At 36.6% G+C, this 23915-nt stretch overlaps 1 protein-coding gene across 1 annotated transcript; it reads right to left on the bottom strand.

Moving 5' to 3' along the window:
- Window positions 1–550: 550 nt before the first annotated feature.
- On the bottom strand, window positions 551–23618 carry LOC127663497 (syntaxin-5-like). Its single transcript, XM_052155097.1, has 11 exons — window positions 23518–23618; window positions 18629–18868; window positions 15634–15701; window positions 15447–15502; window positions 10487–10557; window positions 9113–9229; window positions 8845–8901; window positions 8485–8566; window positions 6248–6354; window positions 5385–5506; window positions 551–2350 (listed from the first exon to the last, which is right to left on the bottom strand). Exons 2-11 carry the CDS (start codon window positions 18695–18697, stop codon window positions 2191–2193), a joined length of 909 nt encoding a protein of 302 aa, XP_052011057.1. The 5' UTR covers window positions 18698–18868; window positions 23518–23618; the 3' UTR covers window positions 551–2190.
- Between the last annotated feature and the right edge of the window lie 297 nt (window positions 23619–23915).

Genomic DNA, 23915 nt, shown 5'->3' with positions numbered 1-23915 from the left:
GAGTTATCTGAGATAATGTAGACTTTATCAGTTTGAACCAGTCTGGCCATTCTCTGTTGACCTCTCTCATCAACAAGGTTGTTTCTGTCCACAGAACTGCCGCTCACTGGATGATTTTTTGTTTTTGACATCATTCTGAGTAAATTCTAGAGACTGTTGTGTGTGAAAATCCCAGAAGATCAGCAGTTACAGAAATACTCAAACCAGCCCATCTGGAACCAACAATCATCCACGTGTTTATCTAATCAGCCAATCATGTGGCAGCAGTGCATAAAATCATGCCGATACGGGTCAGGAGCGAAAATGTTATGATCTGTTAATTTCACACACAACAGTTTCTAGAATTTACTCAGAATGCTAAAAAAAAAAAAACATCCAGTGAGCAGCAGTTCTGTGGACAGAAACACCTTGTTGATGAGAGAGGTCAACAGAGAATGGCCAGACTGGTTCAAACTGATAACGTCTACAGTAACTCAGATAACCACTCTGTACAATTGTGTTGAGAAGAATATAATGTCAGAATGCTATTCTGAGATGAGGGTTGGTGCTGTTTTGTTGGCAGGAGGGGGACCTACACAATATTAGGCAGGTGGTTTTAATGTTGTGGCTGATCGGTGTATATATTTATATACACCACTGCAAAATTCATGTGTTTGAGTAAAATTAATTATTTTTTTTATTCTATAAAGTACTGACAACATTTCTCCCAAATAAAGATATTGTCATTTAGAGCATTTATTTGCAGAAAATGACAACTTGTCAAAATAACAAAACAAATGCAGTGTTTTCAGACCTCAAATAATGCAAAGAAAACAAGTTCATATTCATTTTTAAAGAACACAATACTGATGTTTTAACTTGTGAAGAGTTCAGAAATCAATATTTGGTGGAATAACCCTGATTTTCAATCACAGCTCTCGTATCTTGGCATGCTCTCTACCAGTCTTTCACATTGCTGTTGGGTGACTTTATGCCACTACTGGCACAATGTAAGCAGCTCGGCTTTGTTTGACAGCTTGTGGCCATCCATCTTCCTCTTGATCACATTCCAGAGGTTTTCAATGGGGTTCAGGTCTGGAGATTGGGCTGGCCATGGATCAGTGATGATCTGGGGGTGTTTCAGAATGGTTGGAATCAGGCAGATTCATCTTTGTGAAGGACACATGAATCAACCCATGTACAAGGTTATCCTGGAAGAAAACTTGCTTCCTTCTGCTCTGAAAATGTTCCCCAATTCTGAGGATTGTTTTTGCCAGCAGGACAATCCTCCATGTCACACGGCCAGGTCAATCAAGGTGTGGATGAAAACACAGCATCTTTTTTGTTATTTTGACCAGTTGTCAGTTTCTACAAATAAATGCTCTAAATGACAATATTTTTATTTGGAATTTGGGAGAAATGTTGACAGTAATTTAACTCAAACTCATACCTATAAATAGTAAATCCAGTGAAGCTGATCATTTTGCTGTGGTCTCTTAATTTTTTCCAGAGCTGTATATGTACATACATATATATTTTAATTGCAAAGTACATCGTAAAGTATTAAAAGTATAATTTGTATAATTATGAGGTGAAATATGACCAGGATAATTGTGAGATTTAACCATAAGGAGCAAATAATTGCCTTTGTCTTTGATATAAAAACAAATTAATATATTTTAATGGGGGATAATTATAATCAGACTTATCATATGAGAATAATTCATCTAATTTATTGGAAAAATTGTATCGCTGATTATGGACAACACTGTCAGAGAAAATCAAACTAAACCAGTTTGGAGAATCAAGCCATTTAGGAAAAAGCCTTCTCTTTTAATATGTGATTATTATAACAAGCGAAGGCTGAAATATTAATTCAGATGTAGATGAGTCTTAAAGAGAACAGAGTGAACAACCTGCGTTCTTGCCAAATACACAGTAAATCTCTGTTCCACCTTCATCAGCATCACAATCCTCCTCCTCCTCTCTCTTGAGTGAGAGATTCAAAGTCAGACAGTGACAGAATTTACATTTGAACTGACTCATGTCATTCAACCAATGAGCATCAGAATCAATCCCTCCCCTCCCACAGTGAGTCAGAGTCCCTGGCGGCCCAGTACGCTTATGTTTTTGCACAATCGCCCTTGAGTCCATCCCCTTTGGTACCGTTTCCATCATCATCCATGCCTCCTTCCTCTGGGCTGATCCATATCAAGCGAGGAAGACCACAAAGATGATGAAGAAGATGATGAGAACGAGGAATATCTTGATCATGAGCCAGCGGTTGGAGGATACAGACTGGAAGTATTTCAGTATCTCAGTGTGGGCCATTTCCACATTCAGCTGGGTGTCCTCCACATTGGCATCGATCCTGGAGGTCAACAAGACACAGACAATAAATAAATTAAACAGGCACTCAGTAACTTACTGTTTACAGTATGACACATGCAGCATCACGTGAGAGCAAATAATACTGAGTACTTTGTAGAAATATGCTAATTGAAGTCAGTCATGGCATCCCATGACAGGGATCCAACTCTTTTCAGGGCACAATTTTTTAGGACATTTCCAGGACATTTTATGCAAGAAATATTCCAGGTTCAATACAAGTTAAGCTCAATCGACAGCATTTGTGGCATAATGTTGATAATCACAAAAATGCATTTTGCCTCATCTCTCTGTTTCTTAAAAAAATGTTTTAAAAAATATTGGTTCCACTGAGGCACTTACAATGGAAGCGGATGCGGGCCAATTTTGTATTTTAAAATATTCACTGTTTCAAAAGTTTCGCCACAAGACTTAAACAATATGCGTGATAACATGATTTTAGAGTGCTAAAATCACTTTCTAACCTTTTCTGTGTAAAGTTATAGCCAATTTTACAACTTTGTTAGTAATGTTCCTAAATAAAACCCTAAAACAACTGTAAAATTACATTTACATTTATGCATTTGGCAGACACTTTTATCCAAAGCGACTTACAGTGCACTTATTACAGGGACAATCACCCCGGAGCAACCTGGAGTTAAGTGTCTAGCTCAAGGACACAATGGTGGTGGCTGTGGGGATTGAACCAGCAACCTTCTGATTACAAGTTATGTAAATTACAATTTAAACAACTTTACAGCTCAAATAATACACAAGTTTTAACAGAAGAATTAATGCAAGTGCTTTGATAAAATTATAAGCTTCACATTTCTGGCTTTAAACCCACCAAAAATTGGCCCCATTCACTAAACCTGCGTAAGCCTCACTAAAACTGCGTAAGCGCCTCACTAAAACTGCGATTTTTGCTTTTTTTAAAACAAAGAGGCACGAGGAGTCTAAATTAATTTTGTGGTAATCAACACTACGCCACAAATGCTGTTAATTGAGCTTAACTTGTATTGAACCTGGAATATTCCTTAAAGAAAAAACACAGGAGGTCATTAAAATTGTGGTTACTGTCATCTACTACACACACACACACACACACCCTGAGCATGCATGAAGCTCATGATAAGGTGTTTTCAGTGTATGAGTGGCCAGCTTCACACATTCAAGCACGTAGCTCATGTAAATTTTATAATTAAATTGCAGTCTTTTGCGGTTTAATAATCACACTTGGACATATCGAGATTTTAATGACATTGTGCATTCAAACACAATTTTTGTCCCAAATATGTCAAATTCCATGACATTCCGCATATTATAGCTAATGCAATATTTATGATTGTATTCAGTGATTTTATGTGTTTTCCACATTGTGCAAATCATAGGGCCCTATATGCAGTAACAGCAGTATGAGCAGACTCTGAATGTTGAATTATTGAAAATGAATTTACATAAAGAGGTGTAAGCCGCATCCCCATGCGATCACTTCGGGGTGTCAATTAATACAAAAATAAATTTGCAATCCAACTGTTGTCATTGTCTAAAGTTTACTCAACTGTTTGTAGTTAACAATACAGCAATGTTGGAATGGGAAAAATAAATAAATAAATAAACCGCACTATACCAGTACTTCAGTGACACAATCCAAAAGATTTATTATACTAAAATATTTTCCAGGACAAATAATTATTTTTCAGGACATTTAGGTATTTTTCTCATTTTCCATGACTGGACAACTGCTTTACAAAAGTTCCAGGTTTTCGAGGATAGTGGGAACAACACCTGCATTAGAAGGTATTATCCAGAAGCAGCAAGTAATAATCAGCACGTCATGTGATCTATTCATTTACATCTATATAAATGTTTAACAATCAGCCAATAAATAAATAAATCACGGAGTGCATTTTTATAAGAAATAGCTCACCCAAAAATGAAATGTACTCATTTACTAAATCAAACATCATGACACAAGAACTAGAGGTTTGATGATACTGATGGATAACCTTATTGGATTTATGCACAATGATTCAATTTTGATAGTGAATCACATCTTACATTTCAATCTGTTCATCATACAAAGTGATCGTACGCCTTCAGAAGACCTGGAATATGACGCATGAGTCACATGGACACATTTTATGACACTTTTGTGTGCTTTTTAAGCTTTATAGAGAATCATCATCAACTATCATTGAACAAAAATCAGCATTTGTGACATTATTTAAAATATATCCTTTTGAGTTCTGCAGAGTTCAGTACCGAACTCTGTACCTTTTTTTATTTGAGAATTCATTTTATTACCACAGCACAGGTAAATACTGTAGAAGTGCTATATCAACTAAATGCTATTACAAAATGGATAGTTCCAGTTCTGAATGCTGACTGGTCAATGCACATGAAACATGATGTTCAAATATCAAATATCATTGTGTCAAACTGGCAACCATTGAACACCATGAGAGCATCACACACAGCACAGATATGTTCAAAAGTAAGAGAGATATTTCCATTACAAGTTCCTAAATGCTTTAGTGACAAATCATTAGTATTATAATTTGTTATAGGGGGATTAAAACATCTTTGGTGTTTTGTTTTAACACATATCACTAATTATTAAACAACTGCGTTAAAAAGAGATGCCGTTATTGAAGGTTAAACTGTTATTAGTGGTACTGTGATAAACACATCTCTTATTTAAATAGGAGTTCTCACAAAATAGCGCTGGATTGAGAGCCTGATCAGAGATTGAGAGTACCTGAAGCGGAGAGCACGCATGTTGGAAAGTGAAAATAAAAGCAAGCATAACCAATCCACATTCTGAATGTCGTGACTCACGTTACATCACTTACACTCACATTTGTATTTGCATTTTATTTATTATTGCAGACTATTGTCTGTGGGTGAGAAAGTGTTTTGTTTTTCATGTGTGGTTAATAAAGCATGTCTCGAAGTACGGCATGTGAACTCCATGTGCTGTCTGTGGTTTTGTAGAATGTACACATGTTTGTCTCTGGTTTGCTTGTGTGTCTGACCTCTGAACGGTCTCTTCCTGCTCTTTGACCATGTGTGCCAGCTGCTGAAAGATGGAGCCCAACTCCACGATGGTGCTCTCGATGTTCTGCATGGTGTCCGCTCGGCTTTGGATGTACGAGTCCTACACACACACACACACACACACACACACACACACACACACACACACACAAGCAACATTGGAGAATTAAATGTTCCTTCATCATGAACACCAATCCTGGCATGACAAATAAAGTCAGTTTAAGATGTTTAAAACCCTCAGGTTTGATAGCAGTGCGTGTAGATCGGTGTCCCATCACACAGTCCTTCACATTTTACAGTAATTATTAATTTTTTTATTATTCTGATTTCTTGTTTTAGTGGTGTGGGCATAATAACCATTAGGGAAGCGTACATATAATGAAGCGCTCATTTTAGCTATTTAAGCAAATCTTTATCCTTATATTGTGCAAATGTTTTAATTTCAGCTGTACTATTTCTTGTGTCTTTTGATTTCCATTTTTAACTTTTGTTCTTAATTATTTAGTACAGTTTACCTACAAATGATGAGTTTAGTGTTCATTTTGTGAAATGGTTTGATTCAACTGAAGGGGGAAAAAGGGTTCATATGCCAGACGCCAGAAGAGGGGGAGACTAAATGGACAGATTGTGTTCAGAGCACATGGAATTGATAAGGGAAGGAAGGTGGTGCTGGCTTGAGCACCCCTATTTTAAAATAATAATAATAAAAAATTAAATTGGTTTTATTATGCCCTTAAAACTGTTTTTATTCACACATTTTGCACTTCTGACACTAAACAACAACTCATTCCCTATCACAGTAAGCGACACAAAAAAGGTGCAATCTTTCAGAGACTGGTACCTGTTCGTCGATGAGCTGCAACTGCAGAGGGTTTGCTCTCGAGTCCATGTCGATGGCCACATCTCCTCCCAGACTCCTGGACTCATCCTGCATCAGAACTGAACTGTCTGTGTGGAGTAAGAAATGTTGTGCAAAATAACTCATCAAGTGTGCCCTCAAGTGACTATATACAGTATGTTTTAAAAACCTGAGCAAAGAATCTTTTATTCCTAAAAAAAACATGGAAGTTGCAAAATAATAATAACAGGGTTCATATAAATTCATCACTGAATGAAAATCCACGACTTTCAAGTTCTTTTTTCCGGCACCAATTTTTCATTTAAGGACTTCATACAAGAAAACTCTAAGCTTTCATATAATTCTGTGTCCAACTTGTATTATGAGTGATGTGAACAATATTTACTAGTCAGAAATGAACAAAAAATTAACTGAAACAATTCAGAAGTTACTCCAACATTGCATAAACAGATTATTAAAGAAATAGTTCACCCAAAAATGAAACTTCTATTTTCATTTAATTGGTGTATAGTATAATGTTTAAGACTAACTTTCTTCAGCAGAACACAAATGAAGATATTTTTTTTTTATATAACTCAGCTCTGATGGCCCTCACAATGGTGGCCAGAACTTTGAAGCTCCAAAATCCAAATAAAGGAAGCATAAAAGTAATCCATAAGACTCCAGTGGTTAAATCTAAATCTTCAGTATCAATATGATAGATGTGTGTGAAAAACAGACCAATATTTACATTTTTTTTTTTTTACTATAAATTGTCCTCTCTGGCCAGTAGTTAGCGATGTGCACAAAGAATATGAATTGCCAAAAAACAAAAGAATAAAGTGGAAGTGAAAGTGGAGATTTATGGTAAAAATTAACTTCAATATTGACCTGTTTCTCACCCACACCTATCATATTGCTTCTAAAGGCATGGATGAAACCACTGGATTCATGTGGATTATGTCAATGCTGCCTTTATGTAATTTTTGGAGTTTCAAAGTTCTGGTCACCACTTGCATTGTTTGAACCTACAGAGCTGAAATATTCTTTTGAAAATCTTAATTTGTTTTCTGCTGAAGAGAGTAAGTCAAACACATCTGGGATAACATGAGGGTGAGTAAATCATGAGAGAATTTCATTTTTGGTGAACTATCCCTTTAACAAATGTATAAAAGATGTAATTAGTTAGGAAAAGTAACACGCTATATATATAGTATGTCAAAATGTCTATGACTAAATGTATTTAAATGTACTTTAAATGTATGACTAAATGTCTATTTTATTTGACAATTTGTTTATCATTATAATAAATCACATTTTAGATTTTGTGTATAATGTATACATTTCACACTCAATCAATCAATAAGATGTGAAGAAATTGCATATATATATATATATATATATATATATATATATATATATATATATATAATAATGATATGAGTGGTAACTGTTTGAAATCATTTGTGCAATTTACCAGTATTTCCACTGCGTTTACATTCATTTGTATAACAAGTGCTAATATGGTACTGTCCCTTTAAGAAAATGCAGTTCATTGAGCATCTGATGTTTTGATTGAGCATGCATTAATGAGAGGAGTTATGCTGTTACTTTACTGCATCTGTGCTGTATTTTTTTACTTTTTGATCAACAACTATTTAAAGAACAGAAAGAATATTAAAAGAGACATTATTCAATGAAAAAAAGAGTGCCTGGATCTCATCTTTGATGGACACAGAGAAGGTATGTTATGCGACAACATGAAGTGAATTGATCTTGGAACTAAACTTCTTCGCCACGACAATGGAAACTGATCATTCTAAGCATTTATCAACAAATCAAGCCTATTTTCCTGATATTACTTCAATTCCTACAAGCAAAATTTGTGCAAACACTGCAATAAAAATTTATGTAACTGTAAGTATGGTATAATAAATAGAAGTGAAGATTGAGTATCCAAAAATTATTTAGGTGTAAAAACCATTTAAAGTCTGAATATTGAGAACATATTGCAGATCCGTCTACACTAATATTAATTAACCTTAAGGTGTTACAACTTTTTGACTACCTATCTGAAACTAAAAACCAAAAGCATGAAGCAAAGAAAATGTAAATCAGCGTGAATAAAGATTAGACTACAGAAGTTTCATTTTTGGAAGCACTATCACTTTAAAATTCTCATTTGTAATGGAACTGCAGCAGATGTAATGGAAAGTAACATTACTGAAGCGCTGACGTACTGAAGTTATTGGCGAGCAGAGGTGAAGCTGAGACTGGAGCCTGAGAGAACTGCTCTCTTCTGCTGCGCTGCTGCTTCAGGTTCTGAACACAGACACAATCAAGTGATATTCACTCATAACAACTGAACTCATCTTTCATTTTTTGACAAATAGGATCAGTCAATTAAATAGAAGCAGTGGCAGAGCTGGTGTGAAATTCAAGAGAAACCGCAGATGGTTTCACAGGACTGCAGCACACATTAAACACATACTGTGTGTTTTAGCTTTAAGAAAGAGCTGATTAAATATTGAATTGCTCTAAATGGTGTTATAAAAGTACAACATTTTATTGTTCATAAGGTCATAAAATTCTAAACTCACCTCTGTTCTTACTTCCAAAACAGACTTGAAATCATTAGACATCGATGCCAGTTTTGACTGCAACACAAACATTCACAGATATGACTATTTACTTCCTGTATTATATTGCAAAGGGAAAATTTAAGGTGTTGAGGTCAGTTCTGTCCTCCAGCGTCAATCAAAATGCGATGAACCACCCTGACTGTCTACAGCAGGAGCAATCAAAGATAACTTCCTGGACAGTCTCAAACATCTTAGAAATGCAGGAATATCAGATTTGAGATTGTACCTGCAGGGAGACAACGATTGTGTTGGAATGTGACTGGATGTGGCGACCATTTTGCCCACTGCGGGATCGCACAAAGTCTTGCAGCTGTGCTATCTGCTTATTCAGACTGTTGATGTCCTGATGAGAGAGATAGACGCATATCAGATTTCTGCGAGAGGACTGGTCTTGCACAATATGGAAGCTGCCCAAACACTCCTCAAATTCAATCAGATGGATGAATTATATTATTATATTGTTGTTCTTTTCTTTCCCAAACCAAAATAATACATTTAGATTTATAGAAAATATTTGTATTAACAGTACTTTTAGAGTTTGGGTAGAAATAAGTCATCCAAAGTAAATACAACAGTTTGGTAACAGGGGCTTGTTGGCGAAATTGTGGGGAAAATAAGGCTGATTAAATTCATATTTTATATGTGTGCTCTAAATAAAATAAAATACATTGGAATGAAGTGATTAGACAGATTTATTTAACTGCACACTAGTAGTCCATCCAGAAAACCTGATTTTGGGTAAACTCTCCTTGTCTTATAGAAATAAAACAGAACAAAATTGATTGACAGTAATTAAAATAGCAACTTTAGAACAGATTACTAAAAACTGTCTTAAACCAGAACACCCACAATCTCAAAGACTGAGAGAAACCATTCTGGAAATACTGTATATCAAATGGAGAAAGTAAAACAAAGTCTGGAATGTGAACGTAGATAAAAAATGTATACTATAACATGGATAGAAAATTATTATTTTCTTGATTTTTGAAATGTATCTAAATAAAGATGAGGTGGCACTTGATATTTATTTGAGGATGTGATGTCTAACTTTATTTTTAAATCAAATATAACTTGTAAATGGTCTGCACTTATATAGTGCCTTTTTAACATAAGAGGTTACCAAAGCACTTTACAATGTGTCCCATTCACACACCAATGACGGCAGAGCTGCCATGCAAGGCGCTAGCCTGCCTTTGGGAGCAACTAGGGGTTCAGTTTCTTGCCCAAGGACACTTCAGCATGAAGTGTCATGTGGGCAAACCCTGCGATAAGCTGCCGACACCTGAGCCACAGCCGCCCCATAATAATAATAATTAATTAATTGAATGGATTACAGTAATATATGGAATATGTTAAAAATTCATGATTATTAAAAATGACAGCCTGTGTTTTTTTAAGTGACTTTAAATGTTCTTGAAGATTGGTGCTTTGTATTTATAAAAAAAAACATTTTTATATGTATAATATTTTCTATTTTTTTTTTTTTAATAAAGACAAAAAAGCACCAATCATCAAGAACATTAAAAGACATCAACAGTCAAATGCACCCCTGATGAAGCTTCTTGTGTGCAGTGTGCAGTGATACAGCGGACACAGAGACCTGCTTAATGATGTATGTTAACTCCTCAATCTCCACTGCTTTATCATCAAACAAAGACTTCCTTTTGGCCACTGGGGAGAGAATAGCAGAGATTATTATATTGAACAGGTAGTGCTGGGCAGATTACTTCAGAAATGTAATTTTGTACTGATTACAAATTAAATGAGTAATTTCAGGGTTGCTGTAGAGTTTTTAAAATCAAATTTAAGACTTAAAAACTTTTTCAAGACCTGAACAAATTACATTAATATTGTATCTCCATACCAACACAATCTCAAAATAAATCATGCATACCTGCCAACACTCTCGATTTTACACTTAGCTCATTCGGGATCGTCTTGTATTTAAATATGAAATGATGCATCCCATTTCGAATCAAAACGGGATGCAATTTTCTCTTAATGTAAGCTGGTCAGATGGTGTCACGGTGAAATTGTTCCAGATTGTTAATTTAACATTGATACAAGTTGTATATTTTTCATATGGTGGGAAAGGGGTCGTCTGAAAAGTCCACAAATTGTAAATTGACTAAAACTGTGGATTTTTGTATCGGGGAAAAAATGTTGTTCAATATAAAATGTTCAATAAGATGTACAAATTTATGCAGATCTAACAATGTATGAATACAGTCACTGAATCATAAAGACAAGTACAGATGAAAAAAAAACAAACATATAAAAATAAAAGAAAACGTAAAAATACATATAAACCAACACAGATGTATACATAAAGATGATAAGTAATCGAATAAATTGTATTTATTATATTTACATAAGTCATGGTCAGGAAAGTTCTCAGCATATACTTTCTTATATACACCTCAAAAAAAAGCTGTGGTAAGGGACCATCTGAATACATGGTCAGTTTCTTGGTATTACTCATCTTCAATGCAGATTTACTGACCGTAGGGCTGCACAATTAATCGAAAAAGTAATCGCAATTACAATTATGGCTGCCACGATTATGTGATCATGAAAACTGACGATTACAGCATTCAATTAAATTCTACTCCTGTTGCAGTCAATGGTTTTTATTTACAGCGTGTTTTTGCAGCGGCTGAGTATTCTAACCAATCACTAACATGTCCGTTGAGTAATGAAATGGCAATGGCCAATCAGAGCCGCTTAAATGAGTCCACTGTTCTATCTGTAATGACAACTGATCCTAATGCGCAAGCTTTAAACCCAGACGCTTGCTTTATGTTCTTGCTCTGTTCACACTGCGCGGAAATAAATACTGAAGAAATATCACCTGACACTTGAAAAGAAGCTGTAGAACAAGAGCGAAAAGCACTTTGGAATTATTTTGGATTAATTGCATATTACAATCAAGGCACAGACGCGGTGTAAATAAATGATTTATTATGCTGATTAGACAGATTTGCTTTTAATGAGAGCATTCACGAGAGTGCAGAACATTGTGTGCTGCATCATTGAGTTTGCGCCGAAATGCAGATCTCAAACAGTGTAAACCTGCAGTGAGTGACAGCAGTCATTGTGTCATTGATTTCTGTGTAGTTTATTAAAAATGTAATCACAGTTTTTCATGTTAATAAGTAGGCCAATGTGAATTTGATTTGTACAATAAAATAATTCAGCTTAACTATTCTAAGTTTGTTTCGGAGGTGTAGCCAACATAAAGAATATAGCATGAATAGCATATTTCGGGAATCACCATCATTGTATCACGCCTGCTCTAATAAGACCCATTTGCCACGCAGCTGGTATTGGTAGATTTCATATTTTCACGAATCGCACAAACTCAGATCACAACTGACTGTTTTTAAATTACAAAGTGCAACCACTGAGCCCAAATATTATCTGATGGTGATCTTACATGAACAAGATCACCATCATAAACCTATTTTTCACAATCCGATTTTGGCAGGTATGATCATGTATCACAGACTCTTACAAGCAAGTGCACATATTCAACATGGCCTTAAAATTGCTTATCAGTAAAACAGTGTATGATATTTGCTACTCAAATACTTTTTGAACCACTCCACATTTTTCATATTAGCAAACTATAGTTTTGGAAAGTCGTTTAGGACATCATCTTTGTGCATAACACAAGTAATTTTTCCTAAGAATTGTTTACAGACAGATTGTTTCACTTTTAATTGATTATCACAATTCCAGAGGGTCAGAAGTTCACATACATTAAATTAACTGCCTTTAAGCAACTTGGAAAATGATGTCAAGTCTTTAGGCAATTAGCTTCTGATAGGCTAATTGGAGTCAATTGGAGGTGTACCTATGGATGCATTTTTAGGCCTACCTTCAAACTCTGTGCCTCTTTGCTTGACATATACAAGTCTGGTTCATCCTTGGGAGCAATTTACAAATGCCTGAAGGTACCACGTTCATCTGTACAAACAACAGTATGCAAGTATAAAACTATGGGGCCACTCTAGAGATGAATGTAGTTTGGAGCGAAAAGTACAAATCAATCCCAGAACAACAGCAAATTACCTTGTGAAGATGCTGGAGGAAACAGGTAGACAAGAATCTATATACAGAAAAACGATTCCTATATCGACATAACCTGAAAGGCTGCTCAGCAAGAAGCCACTGCTCCAAAACTGCAATAAAAAAGCCAGGCTACAGTTTGCAAGTGCATATGGGGACAAAGATCTGTCCTCTGGTCTGATGAAACAAAAATTGAACTGTTTGGCCCTAATGACACCATTATATTTGGAGGAAAAAGCGTGAGGCTCGCAAGCCGAAGAACACCATCCCAACCGTGAATCATGGTGGTGGCAGCATCATGTTATGGGGTGTTTGCTGCAGGAGGGACTGGTGCACTTTACAAAATAGATGGAATCACGAGCAAGAAAAATAATGTGGATATATTGAAGCAACATCTCAAGACATCAGCCAAGAATCTAAAGCTCAGTTGCAAATTGGTCTTCGAAATAGACAATGACCCCAAGCGTTCCTCTAAAGTTGTGGCAAAATGGATTAAGGACAACAAAGTCAAGGTATTGGAGTGGCCATCACAACGCTCTGACATCAATACAATAGTACATTTGTGGGCAGAACTGAAAAAGTGTGTGCGAGCTAGGAGGCCTACAATCCTGACTCAGTTACACCAGTTCTGTCTGGAGGAATGGGCCAAAATTCCAGCAACTTATTGTGAGAAGCTTGTGAAAGGCTACCCAAAATGTTTGACCCAAGTTAAACAATTTAAAGGCAATGCTACCAAATACTAACAAAGTGTATGTGAACTTCTGACCCACTGGGAATGTGATGAAAGAAATAAAAGCTGAAATAAATAATTCTCTCTACAATTATTCTGACATTTCACATTCTTAAAATAAAGCAGTGATCCTAACTGACATAAGACAGGTCATGTTTTCAACAATTAAATTCCAGGGAATTGAGAAAAACTTGAAATGTTTTAAACATTTAAAAGTTTCAATGTATTTGGCTAAGGTGCATGTAAACTTCTGACTTAAAATGTATATATCACATTAAAATTGGTTTATGTACAGTACCATTATATAAATAAATACAAATTAAAGGTCGACCTATATAGGATTTTGCTGACAATTCAATTAATCTGCCAATAGTTTTCATTTAAATAACTTCTATTAAATTCTATTAGTTTCATAGTAACTTCTATTAAATGCTTTTAGTCTTTCCTTCCTGTGATGGGGAGGCCCACACAGAGGCTACAACATTAGATTCATAGTGCGGTACTTTTAACTTTAAAGGGACTTTAACTTATACATCTGAGACTTTTAATTTGAAATGTTTGCTCTTCACTGCTTCCAGCTGCTCATTCAAACAAATAAGGGATATAAAATGTGCACTCCTACAATAATCTACAATGTATTACAATATAAACAATTGTCATATTTCATCAATGCTATATCATCATCAACAGTTGATCTTTACTGATCCACTCTTAAGCTATATCGCGAATTTTTGACATAGCTTAATGATTGTGACCTGCTCTGCAACAGCTGAAAACACTCACAAGCCCCTGCGTGCTTGAAGAAAATACAACAGTGCCATGTTTTCACTCTGAAAGACGCAGCGTGTGCATTTGTTTAATTAAATCGTAATCTTTTTAAGTTTGATAAACACATTAGTTAATTCACATTAGTAACACGATTCCAGTCTTCCCGCCTCCAAATTTAAGACCTCTTTAATTGATAATTAAGACCTTTGTTGTATTATTTAAGATATTTAAGACTTTTTATGGCATTACATTTGGGAACATTCTAAGACTTCACATTCTAAGACTTAAGGATCCACAGGAACTGTGAATTTTATGATTGAAATAGAAAAGACACTTAACATTTTTACATTTTTTGGGGAATTCGGCATCCATGTGTGGTAACAGATCAGACCAGTTATATTTGTGAATCAACATCACAAAACAAAAAAAACTCAAATACGCACACTAAAACTAACTTTACTGCACTAATGCAATCAGTTCAACACAATGTCTGGATTATGCACCCCAACTTCATTGTAACTACAGCTACCTGACTGATGGCCCATATCCTGTCTGTGTATGCAATTCCACAACCCTTATGAAAACACTCAAAGACTTACCGAATGTAAATCAGTTGTAGGCTGAATAAAAATGTAAAATATTTTAAATAAGGCGGAGAATTAGAGGGATCAATAAATTATGAACAATTTAGTGCAGTTGCCTGATTAATATATAATCATGAACTCCATAAAAAAGTAACTTTAATCTGATGAGTATTTTTAAGTACTTGATTTTCATAACATAATCCAGATATTATCTGTTACTATCCAGCACTGGGAACAGCACATTAAGATTAATTTATTTTAAGACTGTCATATTTTGCCCCATCGTGACTGTTAAGATGAACTTTCAATTAACCGTGGACGACTATGGGAGCATCAGTACAGTAAATTCAAGACATTTTCTTTCAACACAACTAACAGCCTTTTAGTGCTACTGACATGTTACTTACAGATTGTGAGCTTTTCAAGCTTGGCAAAAGTGTTGCTCAAGTCTTTCCCAATTCTCCTGTTACAAAAGAACAAAACAAGATTTCAGGGGGTAAAGTTGAAAGGAAACAGGACAAGGTGCAGAAGCATTGAAGTAAAAACACAGAACTGGGCAAAGACCGTTCAGAAAACATAAGTCTGAACACTTACTTGGCCATAAGAGTGAAGTCACTGCGCTGTTTAAGGGCATTAATGGCAGGTTTAGCATGAGTGCCATTCTGAAAAGAAGAGAACATATTTTATGGAATATATAACGTTTTTGTGGATTGTTTTATAATGCTTGTGGAAAAATTTAAACATAAATATTAACATTTTATCAAAAATACATGAAGTAAAATTTAATCAAGTTTTGCATTTGACCAAAAGCATAATTAGGGATGCACAATCTGTCGGCAGCCATATCAGCTGATAAAAGTGGATTTTTGAAGAAAATTATTCTGGCTCTGAGTAAACACATTTTATTTATCTATGAAACATTTGCATTTTGTTTCTTTATCCATTGTAAAGGGAGTTATGGAAAAGAGGAGGTGAGAACCGGCTTGACAATATAAATAATAGTTTAAATATTAAACTGAAACCAAAAGACAAACACACATATATGATGGACAGCTGCCTGTAAGTGCTCTCTCTCTCACACCACTACCAATCACTGTCGGCCTTTATCCCTCTCAGAGGCTTGATTAGCCTGACAAGTGACCAGGTGTGTAGAATCACGACACAGCCCGCCCTCAGCCCAGTCACATTCCTCCCTCATTCTCTCAGGCCAGGGAGCCCCTGGCATGACGTACACCAACACCCCCCTGCCCCTGGGGGAGTACGTCTGCCGGCAGGTCTTCCCTGCCTTCCTGAATATGGGAGGGGACAGGGGGAGGGAAACAAAAATGATTATAATAAGGGGTACTTCCTGTAACAGTGTAGTACCTCCCGTGGGGGAGAGAAAAAAAAAAACACTTATTCGCCGGGCCTAGGGATCAATGGAAAGGAGGAGGCGAGAACAGTTTATCAAATAGTTTTAATATAAAACAGAAACCAAAAGACACAAACACACACATTTGACTGACAGCTGCCCGTAAACACTCTCTCTCACCACCGTCCGCAGTCGGCCTTTATCCTTCTCAGAGGCTTGATTAGCCTGATAAGGGACCAGGTGTGTAGAATCACAACCCGGCCCCGTCCTCCGCCCTGTCACAATCCTTTATGTATGTAAAGTCAGGTCCATTTTTACGATGAGTTTGAGACTTGTTTGCATTGCAGCCTTCTGACTGGTTTGAATTGAGGGTAATCCACTGCATTTATAAAAGTAGCTCACTTGCAAAATTTATAAAGCAAATAGCTGCCAATAGAAATAGTATATATATATACTATATATATATATGTGAATGTAGTCATAAATATATGAACAGTACTGTGCAAAAGTTTTAGGCACTTAGAAAAATGTTGCATAGTGAGGATTTCATCAAAAATAATGCCATAAGTAGTTTTCGTCATGGAAAGTCCAGTAAACATAAAAAAGCTAAAATCAATATTTGGCGTGACCACCTTTGCCTTTAAAACATCCCCAATTCTCCTAGATACACCTGGACAGAAAGGACATTCCAAGGTTCTTGGAAAATTTGCTACAGTTCTTCGATCTATTTAGGCTGTCTAAATTGCTTCTGCCCTATGTTGCAGGGCTCCCTGCTCTTCTATTCTTTTTGTAAAAGAAATGTTCGGAAGTCTACAGTTTATATTTCCTATTGACACACTAAAGCTGAAGATATAAATAACCATCTTAAGCCAAATGTTTTTGTGAAACATTTTATGTGCCTAAAAATTTTGCACAGTACTGTGTGTATAAATATATAGATTATATACTGTACATGTTTGATTGAATTTGAAGTTCTCTGGATGTGGCTTTTTAAGGTGAGCCTTTTGCTTTTGCAATCAGGCAAACAAAATGTAGATTTATCCAGATTTAGTTTTATCTGCACATATATCAGTTATTGCCTCATGTAATGTAATGAATTATCAGTATCGGCCAATATTTCCATATTGGTGCATCCCCAAGAATAATATAAAGTTATAGAACATTTTCATGTAAAGAGGAGAATTTAACTTTTAGCGTACTTGTAACCTAATGTAAAAAAAAAAAATACCCCAGAATGCTGCAATTGACTAATCACCATCAAGTAATCCAGGCAGCCGTTTGATAAATGGTTTTAACCTTGTGCGACCCTGCGCCCTCTCGTGTGGACTGTGTGTTTTGTCTTCGCTGTACACTACGCATAATTTAATTGTCATGTAACAAAACAACATGGCGTCGATCACAGAGGAGTTTGCCTTTGACAGAAATGCCAACAAAATGATATCTGGTAAGAAATCTCATTAAGTTTTTACATTGAAACCAGTTTGAATCATTCACTAAATAGGGAGCAAGGTAGCATCCTATAATTTTCCTATGCAGCTAAGTGCATTTACTCCTAAAATCTGACCAAAAGTTCAGTTTCAGGCTGCAGATGATGTTTGGATCACTCAACATGTTTGGCAGATATGGGACAAAGATAATCAATACATAGATTCAGAATTTATGAAGCTAAATTTTATTTTAACATGTTTGGCAGTGATTGGATGATGCTGGTCATTACTTAATTAATTACATGTATGCTAATTATGCTTTGACAGTGCAAAGAGAGAACACTGAGATTGTGTTGCCAAAGTTGAAAAAAACATTGTAACATAAAAGTCAAATCAAGTCGAATCATTTTTATAGTTTTTTATTTGTGCTTTTCCCATAACACACTGTTCCAAATCAGCTTTACAGAAAATCAGCTATAATGTTAGTAACGTCTCAAAAACAAGAATAACCAACACTGCTGGAAACATAAACAATTTGATTAAAAAAAATTAAAATAAATCTGACTTTCTATAGCTTGGTATAATTTTAAATTTCACAACTTAATCCTGCTGTCCACATATGTGGACATAAATTTAGGAAAACTATTTGCTCTTCAACCAATTATTTTCTTTTTTGCATGTTTATTAGTTGCTACTAGTTAACAAAAAGGAAAATGCACACAGCAGTCAGGCTCAGGTCTCAGGATGTTAAATGTAAATCATTAAGGATCAACTAAATTCCCAGATATTGCTACAGATCATATATTCATACCTGTAACTGTCTCCCCTGCAGTGACTTACAAGCCGAATGGAACTCAACCGTGCGATCTCGACACGTCATGACGCTGCAGAACTGTTTGTCCTCTACGATATCACGGAGGTGTGACAGTGAGTCCGAAGTTATCCGGCTGGTGAGAAAGTCTTTATGAGGCCAAAGCTGGTGCTTCAGATGTTACAGATGTTGCTAAGAACTTGGCAGAACTGACTGTTCTTCAACGTCTTCGGACATCATCTGATGATCAAAAAATGATTCAATCAGTCACCTGACCTTTAAGCAAAGATAATAATTTCATTTAAAGCATAACTATGTTTGCAAATTAGAGGGAAGACACAGGATTTAAAAAAAAAAAAAAGGATGCAATGACTTAAAGTGCCAAAAATAAATTTGGACACTTACGCCCGTTTCACACATACTCCGTTTGCAGTGCGTATGCGGTGCGTTAGGGTTGTGCCGATGGACGATATCATCGTCCATCATGATGACTGACCAACATCACGATGTAGAGCCACCATCGTGATGCCACGCCCCCTTTTGCGGAGTCTTGCTAGTGTGACTCACTAATTCTAGTCTCTTCTATAGTTAACCTAAAAATTTTGCAGGGATTGCTCTGTAAATTAAATTGAGAATATAACTAATGCATATATGCTATTTTAAATACTGTAGTATATGCCAGAGACGTGACGTGTTAGTCTGTGAAAATACCGTGTCAGGCAGGCTACACAAATATTGATCTTGACATTGTTAGCTTCTTGTCTTTTTTACATGTCTTACACTGTACATTTAGATTAAAATATTTTATGTTGTAGGCTACAAGAAAATAGCCTTTATTAATTAATTATTAGTAGTTGTAGTGTCTCAGAAAATCTTGCTCGTTGTCACATAGCTCTTGTATACACTGAAGCGGCAGTTTAAGATAAACCCAGACCAGCGAACGTCAAATAACTTTTGTCTGGTTAATACTTTTAAAGAAAAATTTCCTTGGCCATAAATCCATAATGTCAAATCAAATGAAAGAAACAAGGTGAATATGAATAACACACATTTATTAACAACACTCAGACCGAAACTCGGCATTAACATTTCACTTATAATTAGCAGCACAATTAACTTCAGCACAGGCTACAAAATAAATTATGTTATTGAAATATTATAAAGTGGCCATATGAACTACACAAATGAACGTTTAAAAAATTATATGCAAAATCGAATAGCTCCGCAACGGATGGGAAAAATGCGTAAAGAAGGCTAATATCTTTCACCATGGACCATGTTTAAATTTCGATGTTTCTGGCCAGAAATACCAACATATTCACTTTATCTGGTTTTAATAAGCTGCGGATTGGAGTAACTACACTACCCGCTGTGCTGAAGACCCGCTCTGATGGAGTACTGGTAGCACACAGATATTTCCGTGCTAATCTTGCCATGAATGGAAACCTTTTGTCGTTCGTTTTCCACCAAGTCAGCGGGTCCTCTTCCCCATCAATGGCCATTTCCTGCAGGTACATGGTCATTTCTGCCTCGACCTTTTGCTCATCAGTGAGTAAAATAACGAAATTATAGTTTTTAAGTGGAAAATAGTATTTGTGTAAAGAGATATATTAAAATAAAAAGTGCACATCTCTTCTTAAGTGAAAGCAAAAAAAAAAAATGCTTCACGTGTCGTGCAACCTACTGATAAAGCGCCGACGAGTCGGGTCATTAGTTGGGTTAGTAAAATAACAAAATAATAATTTTTCATATAATTTTTGAAAATTATATGAAATTATATAATCCCCACCCCCCGCCCCACCGACGATATCATCGTCCATCGCGATGTTTTACTGTCAACATCGTCAACTGCCAATTTAGGGGACATCGCCTTACCCTACGGTGCGTATGCAGTGCGTATTTTTTTCCGTACCCATGTTACCAGGTTAGAGCTTTCAGACTGCACACTGATGCAGTCCATCGATCCGTTCCAGTTCCGGTGCGTATACAGCAGTGCAGCGATCGTTTACGCGCCGAGTCCATTTTTGCTGTGCTGCACCAGACTGAATTAAAGTGGCAGCGCATTGTTCACATTAAAATAGACATAGATTGACAAGAAACTGTAATAATTTCATCATATACGCATAATTTCAGTTAATGTGTTCTACAGTTACTAAATTACAGGGTCAAGAAAAACAAAAAAGAATGATTATAGTCCCAAAAGTTGCAAAATGCCATCCTATATGATTTTTTTACCCTAAAAAAAAGACAGAGTGAACACAAATGCGTCTCATTCTTCTCCTTCTTAGCAACAGATATAAGCGCGATAGCTTTTCTTCAACTCGAACTACATGTGAAACAAAGAATCACAATGATTAAAATGAATTTTCATACTGTTTCAATGTCTTAAACAATCTGAAAGTTAACGTTTGGGTTTAAAATCAAAATTCCTTACACATTTTTGATTATGTGGCACACAGAAACTGCGGATCAGTAGCGCACTGCAAATGCAACATATGTGAAAGCACTATAGCGCGTGCTGCTCCTGTACCGTATAGGGCCTATGCACCGCATACGCAACTGCACACGGAGTATGTGTGAAACGGGCGTTATAGGTGCACTCAGTACTTCTAATCCAATACACTTTTTCTCAAATCCTCAGACCTATCCACACAACACTACTCCAGCCAAACAGCAACAACGTGCACAGGTTGGGGGTGGGGGCAAAGCGAGAGGAGAAGAGCTATGTCAAATCTGGCTAATGCAAACTTTCTAAAACCCAAGGAGGACAAATGGCTGAGAAATAGACCAAGAGAAAAAGTTCAGACGAATATAAACTAAAAATGAAGATTTATGATAAGTTGAGGGCTAGGAGCCGCGTCAACATCGGCGAGGATTTTTAGCGGTGGAGAGACCTCCGAGAGGTAAAAAGCTTGAAGATGGATGCAGAAGTTACTCTTTTTCTTCTTGCTAGGTGAGTAACATACATTTTGCTATGTGTGACGAGGAGGAGGGTGGGCCGAGCCGTGAAGACACAAGGCCAACCATGAATAGGGCTAATCAGCTGGGAGGGGGATAAAGACGAGCCGGAGGAGCCACGGCCATCTGCCGAAGAAGGGGAGGAGTGGTTTCATCCGCCAGGGGCCTAAGTACTTGCTGCCGTCCGCCAGGGAAGGAGCGAGCTGGCGTACACCAGAGGAGCAGTTGAGGATCGGGTGACAGTGCGTCCAGGAGCCGGTGAGCAACTTTTTCCTCCCTCTCTCTCTCTCTCTCTCTCTCTGTCGCTCCGCCTTGCTCTTTCCCTCTCACCTTTCCCTCGTCACTCCCAGGGCTCAAGAAGGCGGGGAAGTCCTGCTGGCAGGCAGGTCCAGAAAGGCAATGTCTTTCAGGGAGTGCATCAGGCTGGGGGTTTCCCCGACCAGAGTCGGGTGATGGAGGAGTGTGATGAGGAGGAGGGTGGGATTGGGCCATGAAGACACATGGCCGGCCCTGAATAGGGTTAATCAGCCAGGAGGGGAATAAAGATGTGCTGAAGTTCGAGAGACATTTGTTTTTGTTGGTTTTAAGTTTACCATTAAACTTTGTTTACTGTTCAGATGGTTCCCACCTCCTCCTTGCCCATTCTTTATATTGTTACACTATGTTTCACAAAACCCATATATGCTGCTGTTTTGATGTTAGATTTAGTTCAGGAGAGTTGAGAGTGTCTGGAGCTGGTGGGGGACGGAGCTTCCAAAGGAGCACTGAAGTGAGGGGTGTGTTTGTTTTGGAAGTTGAGTTTGAATATCAACAATGTTTCTAAGGAATCGCTGAGTGCACCTTTAAGTCACACTTTAAAGTGTCTGATGACATTTTAAAATATCAAACAAAGAGGCATCTGCGAACAAATAATGCTAGACATTTCCTGGCCTATTTTTGCTATTTCTTACTGGTCCCAGCATACATTTTTGTGGCTGTATGAAGTCAGTTCAAGTTCACACAGATGTCATTCATCAAATTAACTATCATCATGTTCTACTAACATCTGACAACCAAACAGAGTCAAAATACAATGACTATAAAACTGTATTGCTTGTGCTATCTTTCTTTGATATTTTTGATATCTAGTAGTACAATGACAAACAGATATTTTTAATTGTCTTAAGCACCCAAATTCTTATTAGGATCATTTTTTGTTAGTATCTACACCAATAATTACAATAGCATTCATGCGCTTAATGCGCTTTATAGTAAAGGCAGACCTCAAAGTGCTTCAAGAGCTATGTTGGTGGTTCAAAACTACATTTAAAGCAGAAACATCATCAGAAGAGAAGATTTTAGATCTCTGCAAAGATCTCTATGTGTGTATTGCATTCATGTGGATGTCAATAATACCAGGCAAAATCTGAAAGACTCTGAGGGGTTTAATATCCTGTAAACAATTCTGCCTGGATATCATTCCCACATTCTGACATACCGATCCCACCATCCCAGAATACTCATCTTTAAGATATTAATAAGGAAACCCCGTGTTTAGATAATTGCCAGGAATAAAGTCATCATCTGTCGTCTGAGAAGAGGTGAACTGAACCAATGTTATTGGATTATAGGCCACCTAGAATATTCTGGTTCAACGGGCAGACGGGGAATAACAACACATATCACTGAAAACAACTCAACTATTTGAGATGTGTGCTGAATGGTTTACTATATAATTTAAATACTAATTGTATTGATTAAAGGTGTTAACAGGTTTGTTTTTTATCTCTAAAGTGACTGACATCGTCTTCAGTCCAACAATACGCAACTACGTGTGCGTAAATTGCCCCATAACGCGACAATTACTCAGTTCATTTAAAACATTATGACTACGTATGGTCACAAATCATTAGTTTATAAATCACTCTCATCGTTTATACGCGCTTACTCACTGTTAGCGTGTCATTTCGTTGTTTTATCCGGTATTCCCGGATCGCTGATATTACGGAGGCCGGTGTTTCTCTTCCAGTCCTGATCGCTTCCGGTGTGCGCGACGTCACTGCCACGTCCACCAACGCGCATGCGCAGTGCAGCTATCAGGATGATAAAACTTGTGTTTTGGGCTTACAGCGAGTCTGACATTTGGCTTGGAACTGGATTGTATCAGTCCGAAAACCTTTTTTGAACAATGGTGATATTAAAGGTTTATAGTCATACAGCATGTGACAAAACCTTTTTTTTTTTTTTTACTTTATTGAAAGTAATCAACAATACAATCAAAGTAGCAAAAGTAAAAAAAAAAAAAAGATAAATACAAAACATAAAAATAAATAAATAAAAAAAATAAAAT

Source organism: Xyrauchen texanus, chromosome 23 (assembly GCF_025860055.1).
Source record: "Xyrauchen texanus isolate HMW12.3.18 chromosome 23, RBS_HiC_50CHRs, whole genome shotgun sequence".
In the NCBI taxonomy this organism is placed as follows: domain Eukaryota; kingdom Metazoa; phylum Chordata; class Actinopteri; order Cypriniformes; family Catostomidae; genus Xyrauchen; species Xyrauchen texanus.
Note: the sequence above shows the minus strand (reverse complement) of the source record. Positions and strands in the feature narration are given on the sequence as shown.

What these genes read in the sequence shown, in the direction of transcription:
- LOC127663497 (XM_052155097.1), bottom strand. Translation starts at nt 18,697, where the DNA reads ATGACGTGTCGAGATCGCACGGTTGAGTTCCATTCGGCTTGTAAGTCA. An exon ending in TAACATACATCATTAAGCAG is followed by an intron (nt 9,230 to 10,486) that starts GTCTCTGTGTCC and finishes CTCTCTCATCAG; the next exon opens with GACATCAACAGTCTGAATAA. An exon ending in TTTTGGAAGTAAGAACAGAG is followed by an intron (nt 8,567 to 8,844) that starts GTGAGTTTAGAA and finishes GTCTGTGTTCAG; the next exon opens with AACCTGAAGCAGCAGCGCAG.